General features: G+C 37.6%; 1 protein-coding gene across 1 annotated transcript in view; it reads left to right on the top strand.

Annotated features, from left to right (window-relative positions):
- LOC306854847 (receptor-type tyrosine-protein phosphatase gamma-like) overlaps positions 1–23,954 on the top strand; it is a 274,645-nt gene that overhangs the window by 219,753 nt on the left and 30,938 nt on the right. Inside the window, exons 7-12 of the mRNA XM_079393096.1 lie at positions 5,601–5,758; positions 10,347–10,539; positions 16,520–16,704; positions 19,441–19,549; positions 19,657–19,706; positions 22,165–22,927. Of these exons, the coding sequence (XP_079249222.1) occupies positions 5,601–5,758; positions 10,347–10,539; positions 16,520–16,704; positions 19,441–19,549; positions 19,657–19,706; positions 22,165–22,927 (1,458 nt within the window). The remainder of the gene's footprint in view (positions 1–5,600; positions 5,759–10,346; positions 10,540–16,519; positions 16,705–19,440; positions 19,550–19,656; positions 19,707–22,164; positions 22,928–23,954) is intronic.

Raw genomic sequence — 23,954 nt, 5'->3', positions numbered from 1 at the left:
TTTTGTTCCTTCGCCTGACGTTAACATGAGCAGGTTTTAATGAATCTCTTATGAAGTGCATGCTTCATTTTAACGTCAGCGGCGGGGACAAATGAGGTCCGTATAGAGCTGCTCAGCTGGGGTCGGGTTCGCTCACGACAGTAGTTTCAGAGTTATTGAAGCTATTAAAAGGGGACATATAATGGATAGCAGGAAATTCCTTGCTTTTTCACAGTATGATGAAGTGCATTGTAGATTGAGCTCCCTCTAAAATCGACTCAGGCTATTTATGGAAACAAAGTAGCTTGATCAAAATGTTCACATTTATGACATAGGAAAAGCGATGACACGTTCTAAACCATATCAGCGTGGCTCATGTCACGTTCACCCATTAGTGAGTTGCTCAAACGCAGGCACCACTACCACTCTTATTTACATAATTATTAGATTATTTACCAAGATACATTCACATTAATGCCTCTTTACTATTTAAGAACTTGACCTGCCCAGATGAACGCTGTTGTGAAATACATGATGTTCTTGTAAAAAGAATTGCATATAAAACTAAATGATGGTTTGTTTTACTAATAGTGTGCACTTAAAATGTTACAAAAGTTTGTAATATGGCCACTTTTAGCTAAAGTTTTGTTTGAAGGTTTACTTAAAGGGGTCATCGGATGCAAAATTCACTTTACGAGTTATTTGAACATAAATGTGTGTTGGAAGTGTGTGTACACATCCATCCTATAATGATAAAAATCCATCCAGTTATTTTTTTTAAATCCCTATTTTAAAATCCCCTTTCTCAAATCAAGCTGTTCTGAGGTTCCTGTCAGAATGACATTGTTCTGTACAGGCCCCTCCCATGATAGTTGATTGACAAGGATGGTCTTACTTTAGACTCGCCCTGAGTGAGCTGAGAGCTGTCCGCCATTGTGTCAGCGCCGGTGCAGGGGAAGACAAGTTGTCTCAGATTAAGTGACTGAGGTGTTTAGTTGTTGGATGTAATAATGAATATAGCAGTCGTCATTTACTCCTGGCATCTGAGCTGCTGAAGAAGCAGAGGATTAACGTTACTTTCGCTTTGAAGTGAATGCACCGATCGACATAAATGCGTCTATGTTTGCGTGAATCATTCGTGATCCAGCTTTATCTACAGAAGAAGTGAGTATAAGGGTTTTCATGAATCTTTGCAAATCGCCTTTCCTAATAATATGCTAGTTAGCCAGTTTTGCGGCTAAAGTCTAGTATGCTCCATAGATATACATACCTAGATGCCTCATTATCGACTGTTTCTATGGGCTGCGATACGTAAGCCATCCACCATTTTTGGAACGGTCTGCGAATCTTTGAGCGCATTGACTGTGTGCGTCTACAACAGCAAGTTATACGCTTGTATATCTTTGAATATTCATTGATTATTATGGTGAATGTGAGATGGCTGATGGGTCAACATATCTGGAGCAGTCGAATAGGGAATCTACTCATATCTATGGTCTGCTCGTCACTCTACGGAAGAGAGGGGTGGAGTCAGCAGAGCTCACTAGCATTTAAAACAACATGGACTAGATCAGCGTGCTGAAAACAGAGCTGATTTTGACAGGGTAAATAAGGTGTTTTTACACTACCATTGAGAAATTTTAACCAAAGTATGTTATAGACTTTTCATTAAGACGCTAAAGAATCACATCAACTTGTGTAAAATGGGCATCCGATGACCCCTTTAAACATTTCAATTATCTTATCATTTACTCTCGCCGTAAATGATAAGAGATGTGTGCGACTTGCTTTCTTAAAATGAAGAAAAATTAAGATTATTAGAAATGAATCCAACTCTATGAGTGCATATAATGCAATGAATGGGTACCAGAGAGGTTATGTTCCAAAAAACACATTCAGCCATCATGACATTAATCCAAATGACCCCAGTGGATGATTCTGTGTCTTCTGAAGCAAATTGGCATGCAATCATGGAAGTTTATGCTTGACGTATAAAGTTCGCAGCCCTCTGCACTTGTGCGTCATTTTTTGCACAAGCTTCACAATGTATTGTAAACTTTACCATTTTGTGAACTTTCATTCGCACATTTGTACGGAAGTAATGGTTTGTTTTTGTTTTTTTTTAATATAAGTTTTTCTAACTTTTCTTAACTCTAAAGAGATTGATTTTTCCACTTGGATTGTATGGACAACCATCATGATGGCTGTATGTTCTTTTTTTGAGCGACAAAATACAGCATGGACTCCTGTTCACCTGTTCGCTCATGTTGATATTTGGGTGAAGTACTCATTTAAAGTCAACATGAAACAGCATTTGCAAACCATTTTACTTCTGTATTCTAATGTATTTCAGTCTGAAACAGGATATTTAAAGAGATAGTTCACCCCCTTAATGAAAATTGTCATTACTTACTCACCCTCTTGTTGTTCCAATCATGCATCAAAACCAATTAGATCTATGTTCATCTTTGGAACACAAATTAAGATACTTTTTAAGAATACTTTTTGCACGCAAAGAAAACTAAAATAACGACTTTATTCGAAAATTTCATTCATTTCCTGTTAGTCTTTGATGCTCATCAAGGACTGACACAGAAAAGAAGAAATTGTTGAATTAAGTCATTTATTTTTGTTTTCTTTGCACACAAAAACTATTAGCTTCATAAAATTAATGAACCTCTGATGTCACATGGACTATTTTAACAATGTCCTTACTACCTTTCTGGGCCTTGAACATGTCAGTTCAAATGCTTTCTTATGCTGGGTCAGAAAGGTCTTGCATTTCTTCAAAAATATTTTAATTTGTGTTTCGAAGATGAACAAAGATCTTATGGGTTTGAGGGTGAGTAATTAATGACAGAATTTTAATTTTGGGGTGAACTATACCTTTAATTAGAAACAAGGATGGGATTTGATTTTATCCATCAGAAACCGAAGTATCCAAAAATAGAAAAAATTCCTCTCTACTGTACTGGCTATGCACATTCTCCTAGTGCGCAGCAGCTGATGTAACCTCATGACGGACGCTTTGGCGGTGGGACTGCGTGTGGCGGAGAGAGTCGGTGGCGTGCTGGGTCCAGACACGGATGTGTGACTGGAGTGTTTGCCCCTTGGCTGTGTGTGCGTGTGACAGAAAAGCGCTCTGTGGCATCCATTACCATGCCACTGAGGCACGGCGAAAGCTTCTCTCTCTAGTTCTACATTCCCAGTCCAACCTTCAGGGGATTACCATTCATTCAACCTTAACTTCAATATACACACAACACAAGGCATGTTAGCCTCCCCATTTACACACTAGTCATCTAGGCGCATATAAATGAACGCGAGCTTCTGTTTATTTTGCTCTCTCTCTCAACGAGTGATAATGAGACTGCTATCGGATCACAGTATCTCTAAACCCTGCTGTGATTGGTAGTGGCGTTGAGTGTTGCGAGTTCATGTTCGTCCCTTTGCGCGCCACACAAGTCGTTGAGTATTGTTCATTTAACCGAACGCCTCTTCTCAGGGGTGCATAAATCAAAACAATGAAATGAGCTCTCTGTTTCTCTACGGAATGTATTACAAGTCCATTAATTCAGTCTTCCAGGGGTGTTTTGAAGTCTTCATTGGCCAGGCCATCACTGCTCTCATTGGCAATGCATTTGAAAGACATAGAATGGCCTAATGATGGGACAGACAGTGTCAACAGTGCTTTTTTTGGGCTCAGGCTGTACTATGATCAAATGTTTAGAATTCCTGCAAAGATATTTCCAAATCAGATGCCTTTACATGCTAAGCTCCTTTGAACAGGATTCCTAGTGTTAGGTTTGGAATATGGGTCAGCCGACTGGCAATATTCTTTGTGCGTCATCATCGTTGCACATCAAATCAATCGACTTTCTCTATCTGTTTATCTTGATTTCAAGCTAAATATTTGTGCATTTGAAAATCAGAACAAGAAATACTCAAGTGGAAAGTTGTAATTCAGCGGTTCTCGTTTTATCATGTCGCCAGGCCAGCCATATGTTGGGCAGGCATTGTTGGATGGAACTGATAAGCGTTTCAATCAGAGGAGGATTATGGGTAGAAATCTGCAGATTGTGTCCTCTCGAGGATTGAGTGGCTTTAAAATGCTAAACGCACAACTCATCCACAGCTTGAACATCTAGTTTGGTCTGTGTCCCTTTTTGGACTAACAACAGTGGAGAAAAACGATTCTTGGACAATACAGAGATTAATCTCAAAGTTACAGCTGCTCCATTTTGCTGTGTACAAAAGAAAAAGAAAGTTTTCATAATCAAACAAGGAAGCTGCAATCAGAGTTTCATTATAAATATGAGTGTTTGCATACAAAAGGCACAGTCATGATGATAGGGTGTTGTGGGTGTTGACTCAAACAATTGAATCTTATGAGTTATTTTTAGTGAATCAGAAACATACAGTGTAGTGAAACTAGTGTAGATTCCTGAAAGAATGACTCTTGTGAGTCAGTTATTTTTAGTGAAGCCAAACCATGCAGCACTTCTTTTTAGTGAATGAGGAACACAGTATGACTATTGTGGACTGATTGCAGAAAGAATGACTTTTATGAGCAAATTATTTTAAACAAATCCAAACCGTACAGCACAACCGGTACAGTACAACTAATTCTAAAATGAATGACTCTTATGGGTCATTTTCCTTACTGCGTTATGTTGTTTGTGGGGCTTGCTAGATCAGTGTAATTACTGACTGTTTGTTCAAATTACTAGGTAGGCATTATGAGTCAGTAGTATTTTATAAAAAAAAATGAAATGTGTAGTTATGGCTGATTATTTGATTCAATTTACAATATACTGCCTCTAAAAGACTGTGAAATGTCATCAAAAAATCTAAAGAATCATTTTAATTATATTTATTGATAAAATTATGTCATCATTTGGCAATGGTAGTGCATTTATTTTTCATTTACAAATATACTTGATTTCTCAAATTCTAAAATATTTGTTTATGGAACTGTTAAGAAGAACCCAAAATAAAGAAAAACATACCCTAGTGAAAAATAAATATACTAAAATGTATTTTAAATGCATTTATTTTATGCTAAGTATACTACAAATATATTTACATAATTATGTACTTAATAAAATACCCTGCAATTGTACTTTTAATATTCTAAACAGGTATACTTAAAGTCTGGTCATTTGGAACCACTAATTTTGAACTTATTGTACTTTGATTGTGTGGAAGTAATGCTGAAGTCCAACAAAAGATATACTGAAGTATATTTGATTGTGCTAAAGTGGAAGTGTTGCTAGTATGCTTGCATTTAAAGACCGATATTATTCAAAGATCATACAATTGTCATCAATAGTGACATTAAAAAACATTTTAGGCTTAATATTAAGAAATGTACATTGTGCACAAGTAGTCCTCCAAATAAAATGTTCTTGTAATTTTTATATCAGTAAATCTCAAGTGATATTCCAGGAAATATGTTAATAGATTTGAATTATACTTAGTATGAAATAAATGTATTTTAAATATATTACTTTTTTACTAGGGTAACAATATATGCATCAAAAATAGTATCTTTGTCAAATACTACTAACTAGATAAAATGCTTGTTCTCAATGTATTTTTGTTCTTTTTTGTTGTTCCAGAAAAAGAAACATTTCTAGAGCCCTTCGTGCTCAGAGACTTGTTGCCGTCCTCCATCGGGAGCTACTACCGTTACATCGGATCTTTGACCACACCACCCTGCAGTAAAGTGGTGGAGTGGATCGTCTTCAGTCGGCCCGTGTTCCTCTCCTACAAACAGGTAAGTCTATACTACACATATGAAGGTGTGTTGAGGTTATTCATGCTATTTGGGTCTTTAAAAAACAGCCAAATTATACAAAAAAAATGTATTATGCATTACTCAAAGCAAAACTCAATGTCACATTTCCCATAATACAGAGCGGCTGACCCAGTTGAGAAGTCTGAGGAGTTAAAACTGTTTGAGATTTATTAGACAGACCGCATAAAAAACACCTGGGCTTTGGGACAACAGCCAAACAGCATGAGAAATAAAAGAAAAGAGCAATGTGTGTAATACCGACTGTTGTTCTAATGGACCCTATACTCAGACTTTCGCCACACTGACTCATACCTATCCATTAGTATGCATCACCCAGCACCGCTTGCGCACATGCATCCTGTCCTCCCTCTCGGCAATGCTCCTGAGCTCTGATTGATAAGGAAAACTCTCCAGCTGAGCTTTTACACTGTAATATAACAAAACCAAACACTAAAAATGGGGCATCTTCATGCTAACAGGCTGCATGAAGAGCTATGTGAAGGCCAGGTGCACTTCCACCAAAGTATAGAGGAAAGAGGACTGGTTTTAGAGCTGAAAAACTCAGGGTGAATACTGTGAGGTGGGCTCTCACAACCAGCACTGTTAGACTCAGATACCAAACAAAGAAGGACGTGATAAGTTAGGGCTGAAGTTTATAGGGAACACAGTGTCTGTTTGTGAAGGTTGTTCTCCATCAGAAACCGATCTATCTCTGGCCTCTCTGTGACTTCTGATCTCACCGCGTGTTAAAAGAGAAACGGCAAACAGAGGCTTTGCTCTCACGAATAAAAGATCAAAGGATATCTGTATAAACCTCATCTGGCCATGTAAGATTCCATGTTATTTCAAAGTCTTTTCAAGGTTTGTAACCATAAGGTGTAAGACTTTGTAACGATAAAAATCATATTTTAACCAGAAATATATAGACAGAAAATGCATATTTAATTTGACACACAAAAACGAGACTGCAATGGACTGAAGTACCAAATTTCAGTGTAAATAATTAGTAAAACTGTACATTGTTTAATTCGTAAATGGTGTTTTGCTTGTTTATCTTGAAAGGGGGTCAATGTGCCATACTATTGTTTACCTGATTGTCAGCTGACGCAGTATTGCAAATGCGTCATTTTTGGCCACTTGAAATTCATAGAAAGACAATAACACATTAATTGAAAAAAAATGAAAAAATATATATATATACATATAATATTGTATGCATATGTTCAAGGTCATACAATATTGTTGTCATGAGAATTTGTTAGTCACAATGTATATTAATTAATTATATTGTTGTATTAATTATTAAATATCAACAGTTGGCTAGTCAATTAGCAATATTGACTATTTTGTATTTTTTAGTTTTAGTTAGTTTTTGTAGCAACATTAATGCCAGGTTCTGTCATGAAACTCTAGATGGTGCAGGCTGATGGTTCCTTACCACTAACTGATGATATTCACAGAGAAATTGAACCAATTGCTCCAATTGATTGGCACAAGTTGATTGGTTCATGTTGCATATGCAGCCAATGAGCATACTGCTTTACATTTAAATGCCTGGTTAGCATTCACTAGAGCATTTGCTTTCACTGGAGAATTCCTGTGAAACCCTCCACCTTCCCCAGCTCCACCTTTACAGATCTGCTATGGGTTATTTTATATGCTATTTGTGCAGCAGCAGTATGTCTTAAATACTCACAGCACCGTATCTGCATATGTATTGACAGTAGCAAGTTCCTGTACTTGCTTTGCAGCAGCAGCAGCAATAATCTACAGCAATCGCAATAACCAAGAGCTGCAGCAGCGTAGCAGATCTATTCCACCAAGACCAAATAAATTAACATGGTCATATCCATTATCATGCTAAAATCTTCCAGAAGTTGTCATGAAAGAACTTTAATTAGCATTCTTGTCTTCAATATCTTCGTCAACTTTGTTATATCTTACTTTGATTTTAAGCGTGCCGCCATTAGTATCATGCCATTTTGAGTTAAAAAATAGTTACGTTAAAAAATACCCCAGTGTTCTCTTCTCTTCTTGTGCTCCATCTAGCCGTCTATGAACACAAGCACACATATTATGTAAATACACCACTAAGAAATCCATAGGATATTTGAACCCAAAAATATTCCAGGCTAATATGTTGTGTTGCACATGCTACACTTTTTCTTTATTTAAATTTCTGTTGAGACATATTGGCATACAGTAGATTTGGCTCATTAAAAAGCCCATTTTAGGGGTTTGAATGCAAATCAGAAAACTGACAAAGCAAGAAAACTCTTGAAATGATGACGTCAAAACTTTGATTTGCACAAATTGAATACAATGGCATAGTGTTGAATAAGCAATTTGCATTCAAAGTCAAATTGGGTTAATGGGCAAAAATATTAAAGTTTCAACCATTGTTGACAAGGTATGAAGGCATTTACATGACTTTACATATAGTTGACTTATTATGTATAATCACTGAAAAATGTGCAATAATAGCCCAGATTTGTCAGAAGTGTGAGTCACCATCAGTATCCAAATGTTCTGAGCCCATCAGATCAAAACTGTAGGAAGTGATACGTGTAACGGTCACAGCTCAGCAAGCTTTCTACAGGAAGACACAGTCCATAAAATCTGCCCACAGAAGCTTTCTGCTCTCATTTGACACCTCTTAAAGTTCTTTTGTTCCCTTTCGTCTCTGGGTGATTTTGTTTAAAAGGAAACACTGCTGAGGCACATATAAGTGAGTCTATGGAGGAAGACAGTTGTCCTTCACTCCCCATTTTTCTTGCTCCTTTGTTCTTCATCAAAGCAGGAAGTAGGTCACGGAGACTGACAGACGGAGCTCTGGGGCGCTTTAAGAGTCGATCGATGCTCAGCCAGTCTACTGAATTTGCAACATCTGGAGCATAGGTGGACATCACACACACACATCTTGCAGTTTGCCCCAAGAATGCCCTGTTGCTGTTGTTAGCCATAAGGGATTACTCAACCATCAGACTCCAACATGTCCTTTAAGCAGAGACGCACACACACGTACAGATGTGTGACACAGAACGGCCCTATTGCTGTGATTTCCCAGCAGGGATTATTTAACCTTCTTACCCATTATGCATTGCATTGCATAAACACACACACAAATCTGTGCCGGATTACTACACAATAAGATGCGTGCTTTTGTAGCTGGTGCCCACTCCCAATAAGATGTTTACAAGCGTGGTTTTGGCATACGAGAGATTAATAGATGAGGATTGTGATTAGGAGATTATTCGAGAGCGCCATATTGATGCAGCGGATCTTGGTGTGGAACTTAAAAGCACAGGAAATGATGTCACATTTGTTAGACTTTGTGGTGTATTGGTGCTGGAATGTAGGATTTGACAATGCTCTTGAGGGTTTCCATTAGGGGTGGGCAATATGACCAAAATATTCTATATATAGACAATATATAGATTTGTTATATGTATCGATGTATATATAATATATGTTGTGATTTTGCTGGGTTTTATAATATCAGAATTTGTATACCATTATATCACAAAATACTAAAACTAGCTTTACTAACAAAAGTAAAAAAATAAAAAAGAATCAAGCGTAGTGAAGATAAGTAAACAGTCAGTGCTAAAATAAAAACAGAAACAAATATAATATAAATATAATGTCAAAAACAAATTAGAAAAATTGTGCAATAATAAAATAATTGTATTACATGCTTAATATATTACATATATAATTACTGTTTGTCACTTTTTATATAATTAATAACACATTATCAATTACTAAGAAGGTTACAAAACAAAAACAGAGCAGCTGTCTTTGAGAAATGTTGTAAAGACACAAATGCAAAAGTCTTGTTAGTAGCAAGCGGTCTCAAAAACAAAACTCTTGAATATTTCACAAATTCTATGCCGTGAAGTGTGCCAAGATTGGTAAATCCAGGGACAGTTTTTCTCTGGTGTGGTCATTTCAAAAAAGAGTGAAGCGAATTTATATGTATATAACAACCTTGATCCAAACCTTAGTACGAATGAATGCAGGAACAAATAAAAAAAATAAAAATGTAATTAATTGATTAGCTCTTTTACCTGTGAGGTATTTTCCACTGGAGGTTTAGTTAAATGCTCTTTAATTAAATGGACTTTAATTAAAATTACTTTTTTTTTTTTTTTTTTTTTTTCATGCCTTCAAAGTTCTATTTCTCAATGGTAGAGCCTCAAACTCACACATTCCCACACACAACCTGTGCTTCCTCTTACTCTGTGTCTTAGTTTGAAGTGATCCATCAGATGACTTCATATTGGGGATAGTGTAAAGAGGACAGTGTGTGAGTTCGGCTAAATGTTCAGAGTTTTTAGAAAGCTGGAAAGGGATGGAGGCAGAAGGTTAGTGGCATAGCAAAGCCGAAAGTAAGACAGACGGTCGGTCATGTGTTTGATCAGCCTGTGAGCTAAAATAACATTCCTCTGAGTCACTAGTTTGGAAGGAGGGGAAAAGAGGCTCTGTGCATCTTGGGAGATGACTTACTGCAAAATAAGAGACAGATATAAAAACATACTGCACTCTCTCTCTTGTTCTCTCTCAGCTGGAAGCATTCTACTCCATCTTCACCACAGAACAGCAGGATCATGTTAAATCCGTGGAATACCTACGTAACAACTTCCGCCCACTCCAGAGTCTGGACAACCGAGAGGTCTTCAAATCCGCCGTCAAAGATGCTTGGCTCCCTGACTTGACTGACAGCCTGGGGAACCCATACGGTACTGAGGCTTCTAAAGGTGGGCGGGCTCTGCTGACAGCTGATTGGCTGGCAGCTTCTATCAAGCCAGATGTTTGTACATTATGGCTGTGAATCACGTACCCTGTATTCATAAGCTCTAGAATCTTTTTGGATACACATTTAGATTCAAATAGATTCAGATTTCCCTCGTTAGTGCTTACTCATAATGCATCGCATAATGCAAGAGCAAACGCGTGTGTGTCAGATTCTGTGAGTGCGTGTGTGTAATGAGAGTGAGTAGGTGGCATATGGTGCCGTCCTCTGCTATTGTGTCATTAGACGCTCTGTCTTTACTTGCCTATTTTCTCGCTCATTTCTCTGCTCCATGTGGCACCCGCGCTCGCAGGAAATGCACAGGACTGCAGCTTTTCAAGGACACGCTGTTTTTCTCACCTCTGTCTATACGCCACAGATCTGTTGGTGTCCAAAAGACAGCTGCTTTGGTCGTTGTTGAGGATATTGGGACACGAAAGGTTGAAGCATTCAGATGTACACACACATTTGATTTTTTATCGTGATGGGGACTTTCATTTGGCTTAATTTTTTGTGTAATTAATGGCAATATAGCCTTGGTGAGCATAAAAGACTTTCAAAAAACAATTTTTCTGACCCCAAACAGTAGTGTGTATATTTTGTATATTACACAAACCCAACAATTACACATTATTTAGTTTTTTCCCTCCTAATGGCCAGATATATTAAACAGGGCAAATTAGCGTTAGAGCGCAATTCCATAAAAGCGCCGATGGGAGGGGAAAATTCTGCGTGTGATTTACTGACAATGCACACATTACAGAGAACAGATGCAACCAGATAATTTCCATAATAATCAGCACAATCTACCAAGAGCAGCGCAAATTACCACCTGCTTTAAGACATGTTTTTTTGGGCGTTAAATAATGGCGCAAATACCAGTAAAACGTAAAAAAATTTTGCGTCTGAAAGGGAAACTCCTATAAATGCATATTCAATTAGGTAAGGGCAAAATAACTGTCTATGCCTTTTCAGCACTAATTCTTCACTGCATGTCTAGTAAATCCTGACAGTACTATTTTAGCGCCAAAAGATGGTTAACACTTGTGCAAGCTGTTAGTAAATCTGGCCCTAAATGCTTTAAAATACTACACATTTTTATTCATATTGAATTGTTAAATGTGACCAAACTGTTTAATAGTTGCGTAATGTATCGAATTTTTGACTTCTATTAGAAGCCTACATTTTGATATCCCACCCTGCGTTGAAGACATGTCGTGACATTTACAAAAACCTGTAAACTCCAGTTCATATTAGTATTTCTGTCACTGTTTACAGTGTAAACTTCCCACTTTCTTGCTGCCTAGCAACATCATAAAAATGTTTTTTTCATGTGGAGATCACAGCCGCACTTGACGCTTGTGTTAAGAGGAGCACTGAAGCCCTGACGTGGGTCATGTGACAGGGATTTAACCCTAACAAACTAACAAGCATCCTTACTGTTTTGAGGCCGTTTTCCTCATGGGAACATTTGATCCACACAAATTGGCAAACAAAAATACACACCCACTACCTTTCAATACAGACAACGGTTGTTTACCCCATTTACACAAAAACACTCATCCTACACACTCTTTCCCTGTACTATATGGAGAATAATATCTAGGGCTTTAACAGATATTGATTGGCATTGGAATTGTACTGCTCTAGCTCCTGTACAGTTCGCTCATACGTTCATAAAATCGTACCTGGTGATCCATGGTCCAAGTATAATGCCTCATTCCCCACAGCTCAAACACTGATCACAGTACACAAATGGCAGGCAGAAAGACCACACCATCCTCATCTCCTTGGACAGGATAAAGAGACGACGTCATGGCCAAACTGTGTTCCCTAGAGGAGATGAAGATGGAGACCAATACAACAGGTTTTACCTCAGCTCTTCATCCCTCTTCATTTTTCGACACAATTTAGCTTTTTTCATCCTCCCTCTTTATACAGTAGCTGCTCTTACATTGAGAGCAAAAATAAGTTGTGGGTGTTTCTTCAACAGATGCATTAATGTATTTTATTTTGACCCTTGGAGGCTTTTTGCAATGCCATTTTTTTATAATTGTTTTTTAAGTAATAGGCTATTTTCTGTCCTGTTTTAAGCTCCCTCATCAGAACGAATAGGCGTGGCGGATTGTAGATTTGGAAGTAAACGCTGACTGCTATGATTGGCTGACAGTATTTTGACAGCCATCCTTCATAGATGGACACTGATGTGGTTTAGGTTAAAAACGCATAAATATTCAGAACATATCAAACAATCTGTAATAACAAACAAAGCAATAGTGATCACATAATAAAAACAGTTACTCACACTTGTGTGTTTCGACAAGACTGTCGGATCCAATATAGTCGGCACAGCATCGTCTTTTAGTTTCAATCTTTCTGAAAATATGCATTAAATTGAGCCTTGTTTGTAAACTAATCTGTGGTAAAATGTAGTGAACAAAGGACCAAGTTCTTACTGATGCAATTTGGAACTTCATTAAAAATAAAGTTAATCCACTCTTTCGTAATGGTGGGATCAGAAGGAAGACAATGCAATGATTTTTCCTTGGCACTGCACAATGTCTTGTTGTCTTTGAAGCCATTTTTATCATTTGGTTTCTACGTAGACCTGCGTTTCACTCTCTTGCTATTTACACTACAGTGGGCGGGGCTAGACAGGCAGTGATGTAGAAGCAGGCATTGATCATCTTCTGCGGAGGCGTCTTTAGCCACACTATTACATCATAAAGTAGCACATTCCACAACCTGTTGTTTTTGCAGATTGGCTTTAGTAAGCTAAAATGCTACAATAGCTAGTAAATTAACCTTAGCAAGACAAAGTAATTGACCAATTTATTCTCAAAAATATTTGACATTTCCACCACATATCGATATATCAGCCATTTTGTTGTGGAAAATACTTTTTTTATGTACAACTTGTATATAAATTAGTTAAGAGAAGGAAACCCAAAAATGCCACAGTTATTCTGTAATACATGTATATCCACTCTTGGACAAATTAAAAGTCCTCAGGCCCAAAACTACCAGTAGCTGAAGAAGCACAGAGAGCTGACCACCCGCACTCTCTTAAACTCTTTTTTTTGTCCGACCAGCTTGTTAACTCAGATCAAAAAAAAATTCCAGGTGATTCAGATTTCTGAAATTGCACCGATCCTGCTTAAACAACTGCTTAAATTCCAGCACATTCCGAATCAGAAATAGAAATGATAATTAATTTGGGTGCTTGGAAATGTTCTGAAACACCGTAATACGAAGAGAGAAACGCTTCTCTTATCGCTCCCTGGTTATATGTTTAATTTCAGCTCCATGCAAAATTGATTGTGGACGCCGTGCGCTGTTATCGAAGAATAAAAAGGCAACAGAAAGGATAGAATAAAGGAAAAAGGATGAAAGGGTGGAGTAATAGTGTAATAGAAGCTGAAAACAGAAGCATATCAATGGTGCCTGCAGGCTGTAGCTGAACTTTTTGTCAGCTTCGATTAATTCAAAAGACGTGCTGGATCATAGCTGAATTCTACCTCACAGTAGGCAAAACAGCCGAATCAGTTTTATCAGAATATAGTACAGACTTTGACGCAGCGCACATTCCACCTGCGAGTGTGTCCAGCTGGGAAATGCGTACATTTTTTATTTTCTTTTTGTTAAACATTCAATATTTCAAGCTAAAGTGTGCGTAATTAGGCCAGTTCTTGTGTGGCTAATGCGCACACTTGCTTTGCGATACAGTTGCGTTTATTTTCACTCTTCTGTTGTTCAAAACCTGTATCTTTTTTAAATCTTTTTTTTTTTTTTCATCCAATGGTAGAATATGCTTTTTCATGTGAACTGTTCCTTTAAAATGGTCTTTTTCGAAAACAGCCACTCAAGGTTAACGGAGTGTTTGCACTTTCTCTCGCTCTAATTTGACTTCTGCTCTCACCTTTTCTCCTTTCCTGCTTCATCCCTCCATTAATCTCACTCTCCATGGTCAACAAGCCGGAGGGCCAAAGATGGCCTTTTTATTAAACGTTTCTCTGTGCATCTCATAAGAGACCTGCACTTTCACGCAGTAACCTCTGCGACTGTGTTTCTGAGAGGACGAGAGAGTAGGGATGTACTGCACAGATACGTGGATGGAGAAGATGTTACGATCATGCTTTTCTTCTGACGATTTCTTGGAATTCTGTTGAACATAATATAAAATTCATTATTTAAATGATGTTTTATTAACAAAGTTCAGGAGGAGCACGTTCAGATAATTAACCTAATTAACACGTACTCTGGGTTCAGGCCAAAATTTGTGAAAACTCGTGAAACACAATCATGTAAAAGAGGTTGAGAATGTGAAAAATGCTAAGAATGACAAGTTATGATACATGATATCATACATCAGTCAGATAAATGTTCTTGCCAGTTTTGGATGTTTTAACTCTTTTTGACGATGATCTTATCATTGCTTTTAGCTTATATAAACACTTCTGTGTTGTATTATGTGGGACAAGTCCATGTCCACGTTAAATGGACATGTTAAATGTTAAATTCCTTGCTAGTAAATTGCAAAGTATACTATGATTTTTATATGTGCGCTAGGGTTTGTGTATATTGTGAGTGATGTGATTTTTTGTGACGTGAACAGTAAACTGCTAGAGATGCAACTGTGAAGATTGCATTGCAAAGTAAACTTTATATAATAACTGTACATTAAAGTATTTGTATTTCATGTTTTCTGTAAGCACCACCTACTGTCAGAGCATGGTTTTAATTTTCAGCCCATCTGCCGTTTTTCACAGATTTATTACATGCAAAATCAGACCACATTTTTGTGCCAAAAATTCCTATTAGTGTGAACCGTCTTTAAGGGTCCCATATATTACCGTTCCTGCATCCCAATCGATACTTATGATATATGCTAAAAGTGCTGTATGTACTTTGCTGGTGATGGGAAAGTGCATATTTTTGAGTAATAAATAAAGCACTCTGCAGGTTTTGGGACAAACTCACTTGTTACACACTGTTTGCATTTAGGTTTGCAATTCATTATTGCTTAGCTTTTAGGTTCATATATTAAAAAGTGATGCAGCAGCATTCCTGACTTTTGAAAAGAGAACATCTTAAACTCATCTTTCATTGCGCAAGGAGTTGTGGGCGGTATTAATAGTACTGCCTGCATACCTTTTGCATACTATATTCAACGTACCATGATTTGAAACCCGCTGCTTTTAATCTTGAATATCATCTAGGACGAATAGTATGCAAATTGGAATGTTCATGAGCTTTTGAACATAATTCCCCCATAAACTCTTACCAGCGGAGGCTCTCTACTAGGTCTTATTTAAAGGACCAGCTTCCATCCTCAAAGGTCACAGTCACGTTTGTGTGCTGTAATCACGAATGCACGCCATCTGTGTGAAAGTCAGGGCAGGCATCACTGTATTCTTTATGCTGTATGATTACGGCTGTAGTCACTATTACTTCTCTCATGATTAGAGCTAATAGAGGCTTCGGCGTGAGGAGTGATGGTAGAATTAGTTTAATTAGCATTGTTTTGGATGTAATGGCTCCCCTGTGGCTGTGGGAGGGAGTGCTTTGTGTGTGTATGGAGGTGTGTGTTTGTCTATGTTGCATGCATTTTAGGAAGACCAAAACTAAAGAAAATTTAGGGCTTCTTCTGTCAGATTTCTCTACGAATAGAAGCTCACCCCTACGCACGCTGTCAGCTTCCAGAAACTGTGGCACGCTCGGTGATTAAACACCTTCTGCTGGGGAGATTAACAGCAACTTGGATGCTGCTGGTGTTTACAGAGGGCATGACACAATTCAGGACACGTGAAAGCCGAGTAGATGTAGTCAGTGGTCTAACAGAGCCATCTAGTGGCTGTGGGATCTAAGGGCACTAATGGAGCTCAAGGTTAGAGTGGTGGCAAAGAGGTAAACACACATTTCCGTTCTTTCTGTCTTTCATGCAGCGTGCAGCAGTGCCCCAATCAACATGAACGTCCAGCACATGAACAAGACTGCGCTTGTCGTTCGATGGTCCCGTCCGGAGATCACCTACGATCCGCCCATCATCAGCTACCACATTTCCTACAGCTGGACAAGAAACGATGAGTCATATGAGGAGACATACGTCAAAGGGAGTGATCAGAAACTGGTGAGGAATGTGTGTAGTCGTCATCCATATTATAATATCTCACAATAATTCCTACAAATGATAAGGTATTTGTCTTATTTGTCTTATACGTAAAACTCAAATAGCATTCGCAACACACTTAACTTCCGTAATGTGACATATTTCCATATTATTTTTGGGGGAAACAATAGTAGTGAGGGGTTGTGTTCGCTTTATGTGTTTTATTGGTCACCTATACCACAATATCTCCCAAAAAATGATACAATATCCCTCTTTTACTTTAAAGACAGCATGAAATAGCATTTGCAACATGTTTAACTTCCATATGTCACTCATTTCCTAGTTAAACGGAGTTTATCCATTCACACACGTGTTTGTGCGTGTGTGTGTGTATGTGTGTGTATATATATATTTATATATATATATAGACTCCATTTTGAATTTTTCTTGTTTTTAAGCAATAAGCATTTCACGTTTCAGATTTTGTGCAGCCTGTTCTTGGAAAACAAACTGGCATGTGAGGATGTTGTTATCATGTCTGTAAACCCCTAGCTTATGCATAATATCCTGTAATCTCTCTTTCGCTAGAGCCTCAGATCCATGTTTGCAGAAGCGCAGTGAGTGTGACTGTGAATAAAGACTCTATTTTAGGTCGTCAGCAGGGGGCCGCAGCGGTAGACACCGACCTTGGGGCCCACCATTTGAAAATACTAATGCACTAAAACTGTTTAAGAGGTGGAGATGTATTTTAGACTCATTTCTCTTGACTTTCCATCGAGCACACTCTGTGGGGTGTGAAATTTATAACTCTCTAGTCCGTAGGGGTTTGTGAGGCAACAAAACAGCACAAAGAAACAAAGTCATTATTGTTAATTTTGTTCCCGAACATTCCAGAGTGCAGTTTTTGAAAATGGCATGGCGTCCCATCTCGGAATATCATCAGAGCCGCCCCATTCCCTCCTTTTCCTAATTCCTTTCTCTTTTTTTTCTTGTTCCTCCCTTTTTCCTTTCTTTTAAGTTCTTCATTTCCATTTTTATTTCCTCTCTCGTCCCAAGACGCTGCTATCTGGGTCAAATTAGCGGCCGGCACGATTTTAGAGGGACTGCTTGCCAGATCAATAGAGAAGGAGTTTTTACTCCTTTTCATTTATAATAACCCAAAACCATAGAGTAATATTTGAGTTGGGGTCTTCTACAGAATGAAATAGAGTCAAACTCGCATAAATCAAAAAGGTGTTGGAGAGGAGAGGAACTGACGCCATTTACTTAGCGCAAGATTTACAAATCCCTCAAGCCCATGGCACTTTTCAGCAGACTCCGGGGAGGTGAAGTGAGTTATGATAATGGCTATTGCTCATTGCTCATACATTCAGAATTGTATTGAATCTTCATTTCTCAGAGATGAAATGAGGCTGCCCGAGTGAGGTTCAGACAGAGACAATTGAGACAAACAGGTAACAATGAAGGAAATGGAGTTAAAAAGTGCCCATATCTGACCATCAAAGTAGATTTTGTTAATTAAGTGTGTTGCTAGAGGCCTAATTTAATATGCACTACCCTTTGTGTGTTCTTTTTTATTAGTATCAGCTACCAGTAAAAGTATGGTACTCTGTAAGCACCTTACGCCCCGACAACCACCCACTACCACATCATGGTGGTGTTTAGCACAGCCATGCACCATTCACATTGTCTTCAAAACATGTTGAAATCTAATTTGATAATGCGTATTTGAAAAGCACATTTTATCATTCAAAATTCTGCAGATTTATGCAGAAAACGTGGGGGAAAAATGATTTCATAGGGTCCAGCCTATACTCTAAAATACAGTCTTGATTCGCAGTCAAACTTACTATGGTACATTTCAGTGAAGGAGCAGCTTATTATCTCATCCTTTATTATTCATATTCATTTAAGATTACGTATACACTTCTGTTGAAAAGTTTGTGGTTTGAAAGAGTTTCTTATGTTTTTTTTGCTCACCAAAGCTGCATTTTTATTTGTTAAAAAAATACAATACAAACAGTAATATTATGAAATGTTAGTACAATTTCAAATGACTTTTCTCTATTTCAATATAATAGTAAAGCTGAATTTTCAGTGTCACATGATCCTTCAGAAATCATTCTAATATGCAGATTTGCTGCTCAAGGAACACTTATTATCAAAACATTTGTGCTGCTTCATATTTCTGTGAAAACCAGTATTCTTTGATGAATATGAAGTCTAAAAGAACAGCATTTATTTGAAATATAATGTTTTTGTAACATTGCAAGTGTCTTTACTGGCACTTTTGATCAATATAATGCATCCTTGCTGAATAAGTATTAGTGTTCATTTCTTTAAGGAAATATCATTATACATCTGGTTATAAATAATAAGTGATATCCGCCTTAGGAAACTCTCGCTGAATCCCAATGTCTTTGTGTCCCAGCTGAGCAGCTCAGAGGTGCTTTAGGTGGTAATGAATGTTATGTGAGGGAGAGACTGATAGAGACTGCCTATTTTCAATGCTAATGACTTGAGAAGAAAGGTGTTACCGTCAAGTGAAGGAGAAGAGAACCAGCTGTTCACCTTCATCCTCCAGACCTCTGTCAGGAGAGGTCACACTTCAAAGTGTGTCTACCATTATTCTTTTGTGTTTTGACTGGAAGCTTCGGATGATAACCCTTCCACATCACAGACTGACTTTCCTGAGGCGTATCTGTCCGTGACGTATTGTATGTTCACTGTATATGTATCATTGTGTGTGTATTTCAGGAGGCCATCATCGCACCGGTGTCGACAGATGTGCTTTACCTGTTCCGCGTCCAGGCGGTGTGTTTGAATGACAAGCGCAGTGACTTCAGCCAGAGCATGCTCTTCAGAGGTACAGAGCTACACCTGCACACAGACAAGGATTTAATGAATGCTACATTTGGTGTTGCTTTTCAAAGTTCTCCCTCTCATTCATATTTGTGTTCTTTGTTATGGTAGCCAACACCACCAGGATATTTGAGGGCACAAGAATAGTCAAAACTGGGATGGTAAGTTTACATCTGTCCAGCAGGTGGCAGCACAGTCTCTTTGCATGGGCATTAAATAAATAAATATACCTGTATATTAGTTATGCTTTCTTTTTTAAACATTTCATATACAATAATGTAAATGCATTTATTACAAATAATAATATATATAACAATATATAAGGTACATAAATTATAAATATAAATGTATTATATAGATATTATTATTATAATAATAAAATTAAATAAAAAACGTATTTATTGTAGTAGAGCAATATATTTCTTTATTGTACTTTTTCTTATATATATATATATATATATAATGTGTATATAATTTTAATAACAAAATAGAAGGTACGTGAATTATAAATATACAGGTCCTTTTCAAATAATTAGCATATTGGGATAAAGTTCATTATTTTCTGTAATGTACTGATAAACATTAGACTTTCATATATTTTAGATTCATTACAACACAACTGAAGTAGTTCAAGCCTTTTATTGTTTTAATATTGATGATTTTGGCATACAGCTCATGAAAACCCAAAATTCCTATCTCAAAAAATTAGCATATCATGAAAAGGTTCTCTAAACGAGCCATTAACCTAATCATCTGAATCAACTAATTAACTCTAAACACCTGCAAAAGATTCCTGACGCTTTTAAAAACTCCCAGCCTGGTTCATTGCTCAAAACCGCAATCATGGGTAAGACTGCCGACCTGACTGCTGTCCAGAAGGCCATCATTGACACCCTCAAGCAAGAGGGTAAGACACAGAAAGAAATTTCTGAACGAATAGGCTGTTCCCAGAGTGCTGTATCAAGGCACCTCAGTGGGAAGTCTGTGGGAAGGAAAAAGTGCGGCAGGACCGATTCCAGACCTTGGGGGACCTGCGGAAGCAGTGGACTGAGCCTGGAGTAGAAACATCCAGAGCCACCGTGTACAGGCGTGTGCAGGAAATGGGCTACAGGTGCCGCATTCCCCAGGTCAAGCCACTTTTGAACCAGAAACAGCGGCAGAAGCGCCTGACCTGGGCTACAGAGAAGCAGCACTGGACTGTTGCTCAGTGGTCCAAAGTACTTTTTTCGGATGAAAGCAAATTTTGCATGTCATTCGGAAATCAAGGTGCCAGAGTCTGGAGGAAGACTGGGGAGAGGGAAATGCCAAAATGCCTGAAGTCCAGTGTCAAGTACCCACAGTCAGTGATGCTGGTGTTGGTCCACTGTGTTTTATCAAGGGCAGGGTCAATGCAGCTAGCTATCAGGAGATTTTGGAGCACTTCATGCTTCCATCTGCTGAAAAGCTTTATGGAGATGAAGATTTCATTTTTCAGCACGACCTGGCACCTGCTCACAGTGCCAAAACCACTGGTAAATGGTTTACTGACCATGGTATTACTGTGCTCAATTGGCCTGCCAACTCTCCTGACCTGAACCCCATAGAGAATCTGTGGGATATTGTGAAGAGAAAGTTGAGAGACGCAAGACCCAACACTCTGGATGACCTTAAGGCCGCTATCGAAGCATCCTGGGCCTCCATAACACCTCAGCAGTGCCACAGGCTGATTGCCTCCATGCCACGCCGCATTGAAGCAGTCATTTCTGCAAAAGGATTCCCGACCAAGTATTGAGTGCATAACTGAACATAATTATTTGAAGGTTGACTTTTTTTGTATTAAAAACACTTTTCTTTTATTGGTCGGATGAAATATGCAAATTTTTTGAGATAGGAATTTTGGGTTTTCATGAGCTGTATGCCAAAATCATCAATATTAAAACAATAAAAGGCTTGAACTACTTCAGTTGTGTGTAATGAATCTAAAATATATGAAAGTCTAATGTTTATCAGTACATTACAGAAAATAATGAACTTTATCACAATATGCTAATTTTCTGAAAAGGACCTGTATAATATAGATATTATAAATAAAGATTTCTAAATATATTTATTTTATTATTTATTGTAGAAGTATAGCAATAAATTTATATTACATATACACTATATATACACTACTTTACATTATTTAAAAATATATTTATTTTATTTATTATCTATTGTAGAAATATATATATATATTCATACAGTTATTTCAAGTCTGTAATATGCAATATACAATTTATTACTCGAAAATGGCCTGAAACACTTTACTCAATGTAAAGGCTTTTTATCTTTTAGAATATTTTTTGCCTTTTATTTTTATTTCTTATAATATAATATAAATCTATTTACGGCAAATAATGATTTTATAATAATTGTATTAAATACTATATATAGATACATTGATACAATTAATTGCCCATTAGAACTCAATGCAAATCCATAGTTATGCATGAAAAAGTTGACTCAAGAATGGCCTGGAACCTGTTATTCTGTAGGTCCCCACCTGCTTAAGTCTATTTAACTCACATGATGTGCACAGATTTTATCTTTTGGAATCAATGTAGATGTCAATAAAATGTCATTTCTTCCTGTCTCTAGCCAACTGTGTCCCCAGCATCCTCAGCAGACATGGCACCCATCAGCTCCGGCTCCTCCACTTGGACTTCCTCTGGTCTTCCATTCTCCTTCGTTTCAATGGCCACCGGCATCGGCCCCTCTTCCAGCGGAAGCCAAGCGACGGTGGCATCTGTGGTGACCAGTACCCTCCTGGCGGGGTTGGGTTTCAGTGGTGGGGTCATCTCCTCCTTCCCCAGCTCCGTCTGGCCTACCAGGCCTCCGCCCTCCAGCCGCCAGACCCCAGCCAAACCCATGGTGACCACCACAGAAGCGACCTCCTCACCGGCCTCGGACGCAGACGCCACCGCAGCCGCAGAGAACGATGGATCTGATGATGGAGGAGATAAGGGAGGGAAGGGTGAGGATGAGGATGGAGAAAAGAATGGAGAAGAAGAAGAGGAAGAGGATGAAGAGAAAGGTGCCGAGAGTAAAGACGCTAGAGTTCCAGACAATGTTGAAAAGCAGACGAACGGCTCCGTGACAAAAGATCCGCCCACAGCAGCGCCAGATTCAACGGCGAAAGAGAAAGGAGAAAACTCCACAGTGCCATCTAGTGTCACGGAGGATCATGTGGAGAAAAACACACACACAATAAGGGAAGAGGACACACAGGTGCTGCCAACCAGAGATCCAGTGGGTGATGATAATGTGACAGCAGTAATAGAGACCCCAGACAACACGGCTTGTACCAGCAAACCCAGCAGAGAAGACCGCAAACACGTGCCGCCTTTCTCTATACTTACAGGTTAGAAACAGACTTTTTTCTTGTCGACCTTCATTTCTCTTTTTTGACTACAAGGCCCACCATTGTCCACAACAAAATTCGAGGGCCCCATGACTTTTCCAGTTGTCCATGATTTAATGGATGTAAATTTTTACAAATGTTTTTATATTTTTATAAATAAAAAATATATTTATATATATTTTTATATGGCTTTCCTGTAGCTCAAATTGTAGAGCCAAGGTCATGGGTTCGATTCCCAGGGAAAGCAAGAGCTGATAAAATGTAAAAAAAAAAACTGTAACTTGAATGCAATGTAAGTCGCTTTGGATAAAAGCGTCTGCTAAATGCATAAATGTAAATGTATATATATATATATATATTCTCCATTAAAATATTTAAGAGCAGAATAACTGTAAAAATGTATATAAATCAAATATATTAAAATGGTCATGGAACAGGGTTATTATAGTTAACTAAAAGTAAAACACATAAAATAAATAATTTACTGTAGGTTTTACAGTAAATTAATTACATTTAATTAAAATTAAATTTAATAATTTTTAATTTACACATTAATTAAATGTGGTTTACAAGGCCACATTTCTCAATGATTTTATTTTGTTTTGTTTTGTTTTTTGTTTTATTACTGAATGTACTAATATTGATGAAATGAAATAAAATAAACAGACATTTAAAATATGACAAAAAACAACATAGTTAATAAATTAAAATTTCCAGTGAAAAATATAAAATATTGAAATAAAAATTTTGGAATTCTAAATATTTAATATTCTAAATATCAATAAAAACTATAATAGTACAGTATGATAGCTAAAATAACACTGTCGTGGAGTTATAATAGTTCTTCAAAGACAAAAAAATAAAATAAAATATTGTTGGGGGAGATAAAAAAATAAATATCTTGTTTTAGTTGTTTTGGCTTATTTTAATGCTTGTTTTGTCTTACTTTAAGTGATATTGAGACCCTTTTGGAAGTTTGCTGATTCCCCCTAGTTGAGAACAGCTGCTGAAAAGCAATGACATGGGA

Source organism: Barbus barbus (assembly GCF_936440315.1).
Source record: "Barbus barbus genome assembly, chromosome: 35".
NCBI lineage: Eukaryota > Metazoa > Chordata > Actinopteri > Cypriniformes > Cyprinidae > Barbus > Barbus barbus.
This window is presented reverse-complemented; position numbering and strand designations above follow the sequence as displayed.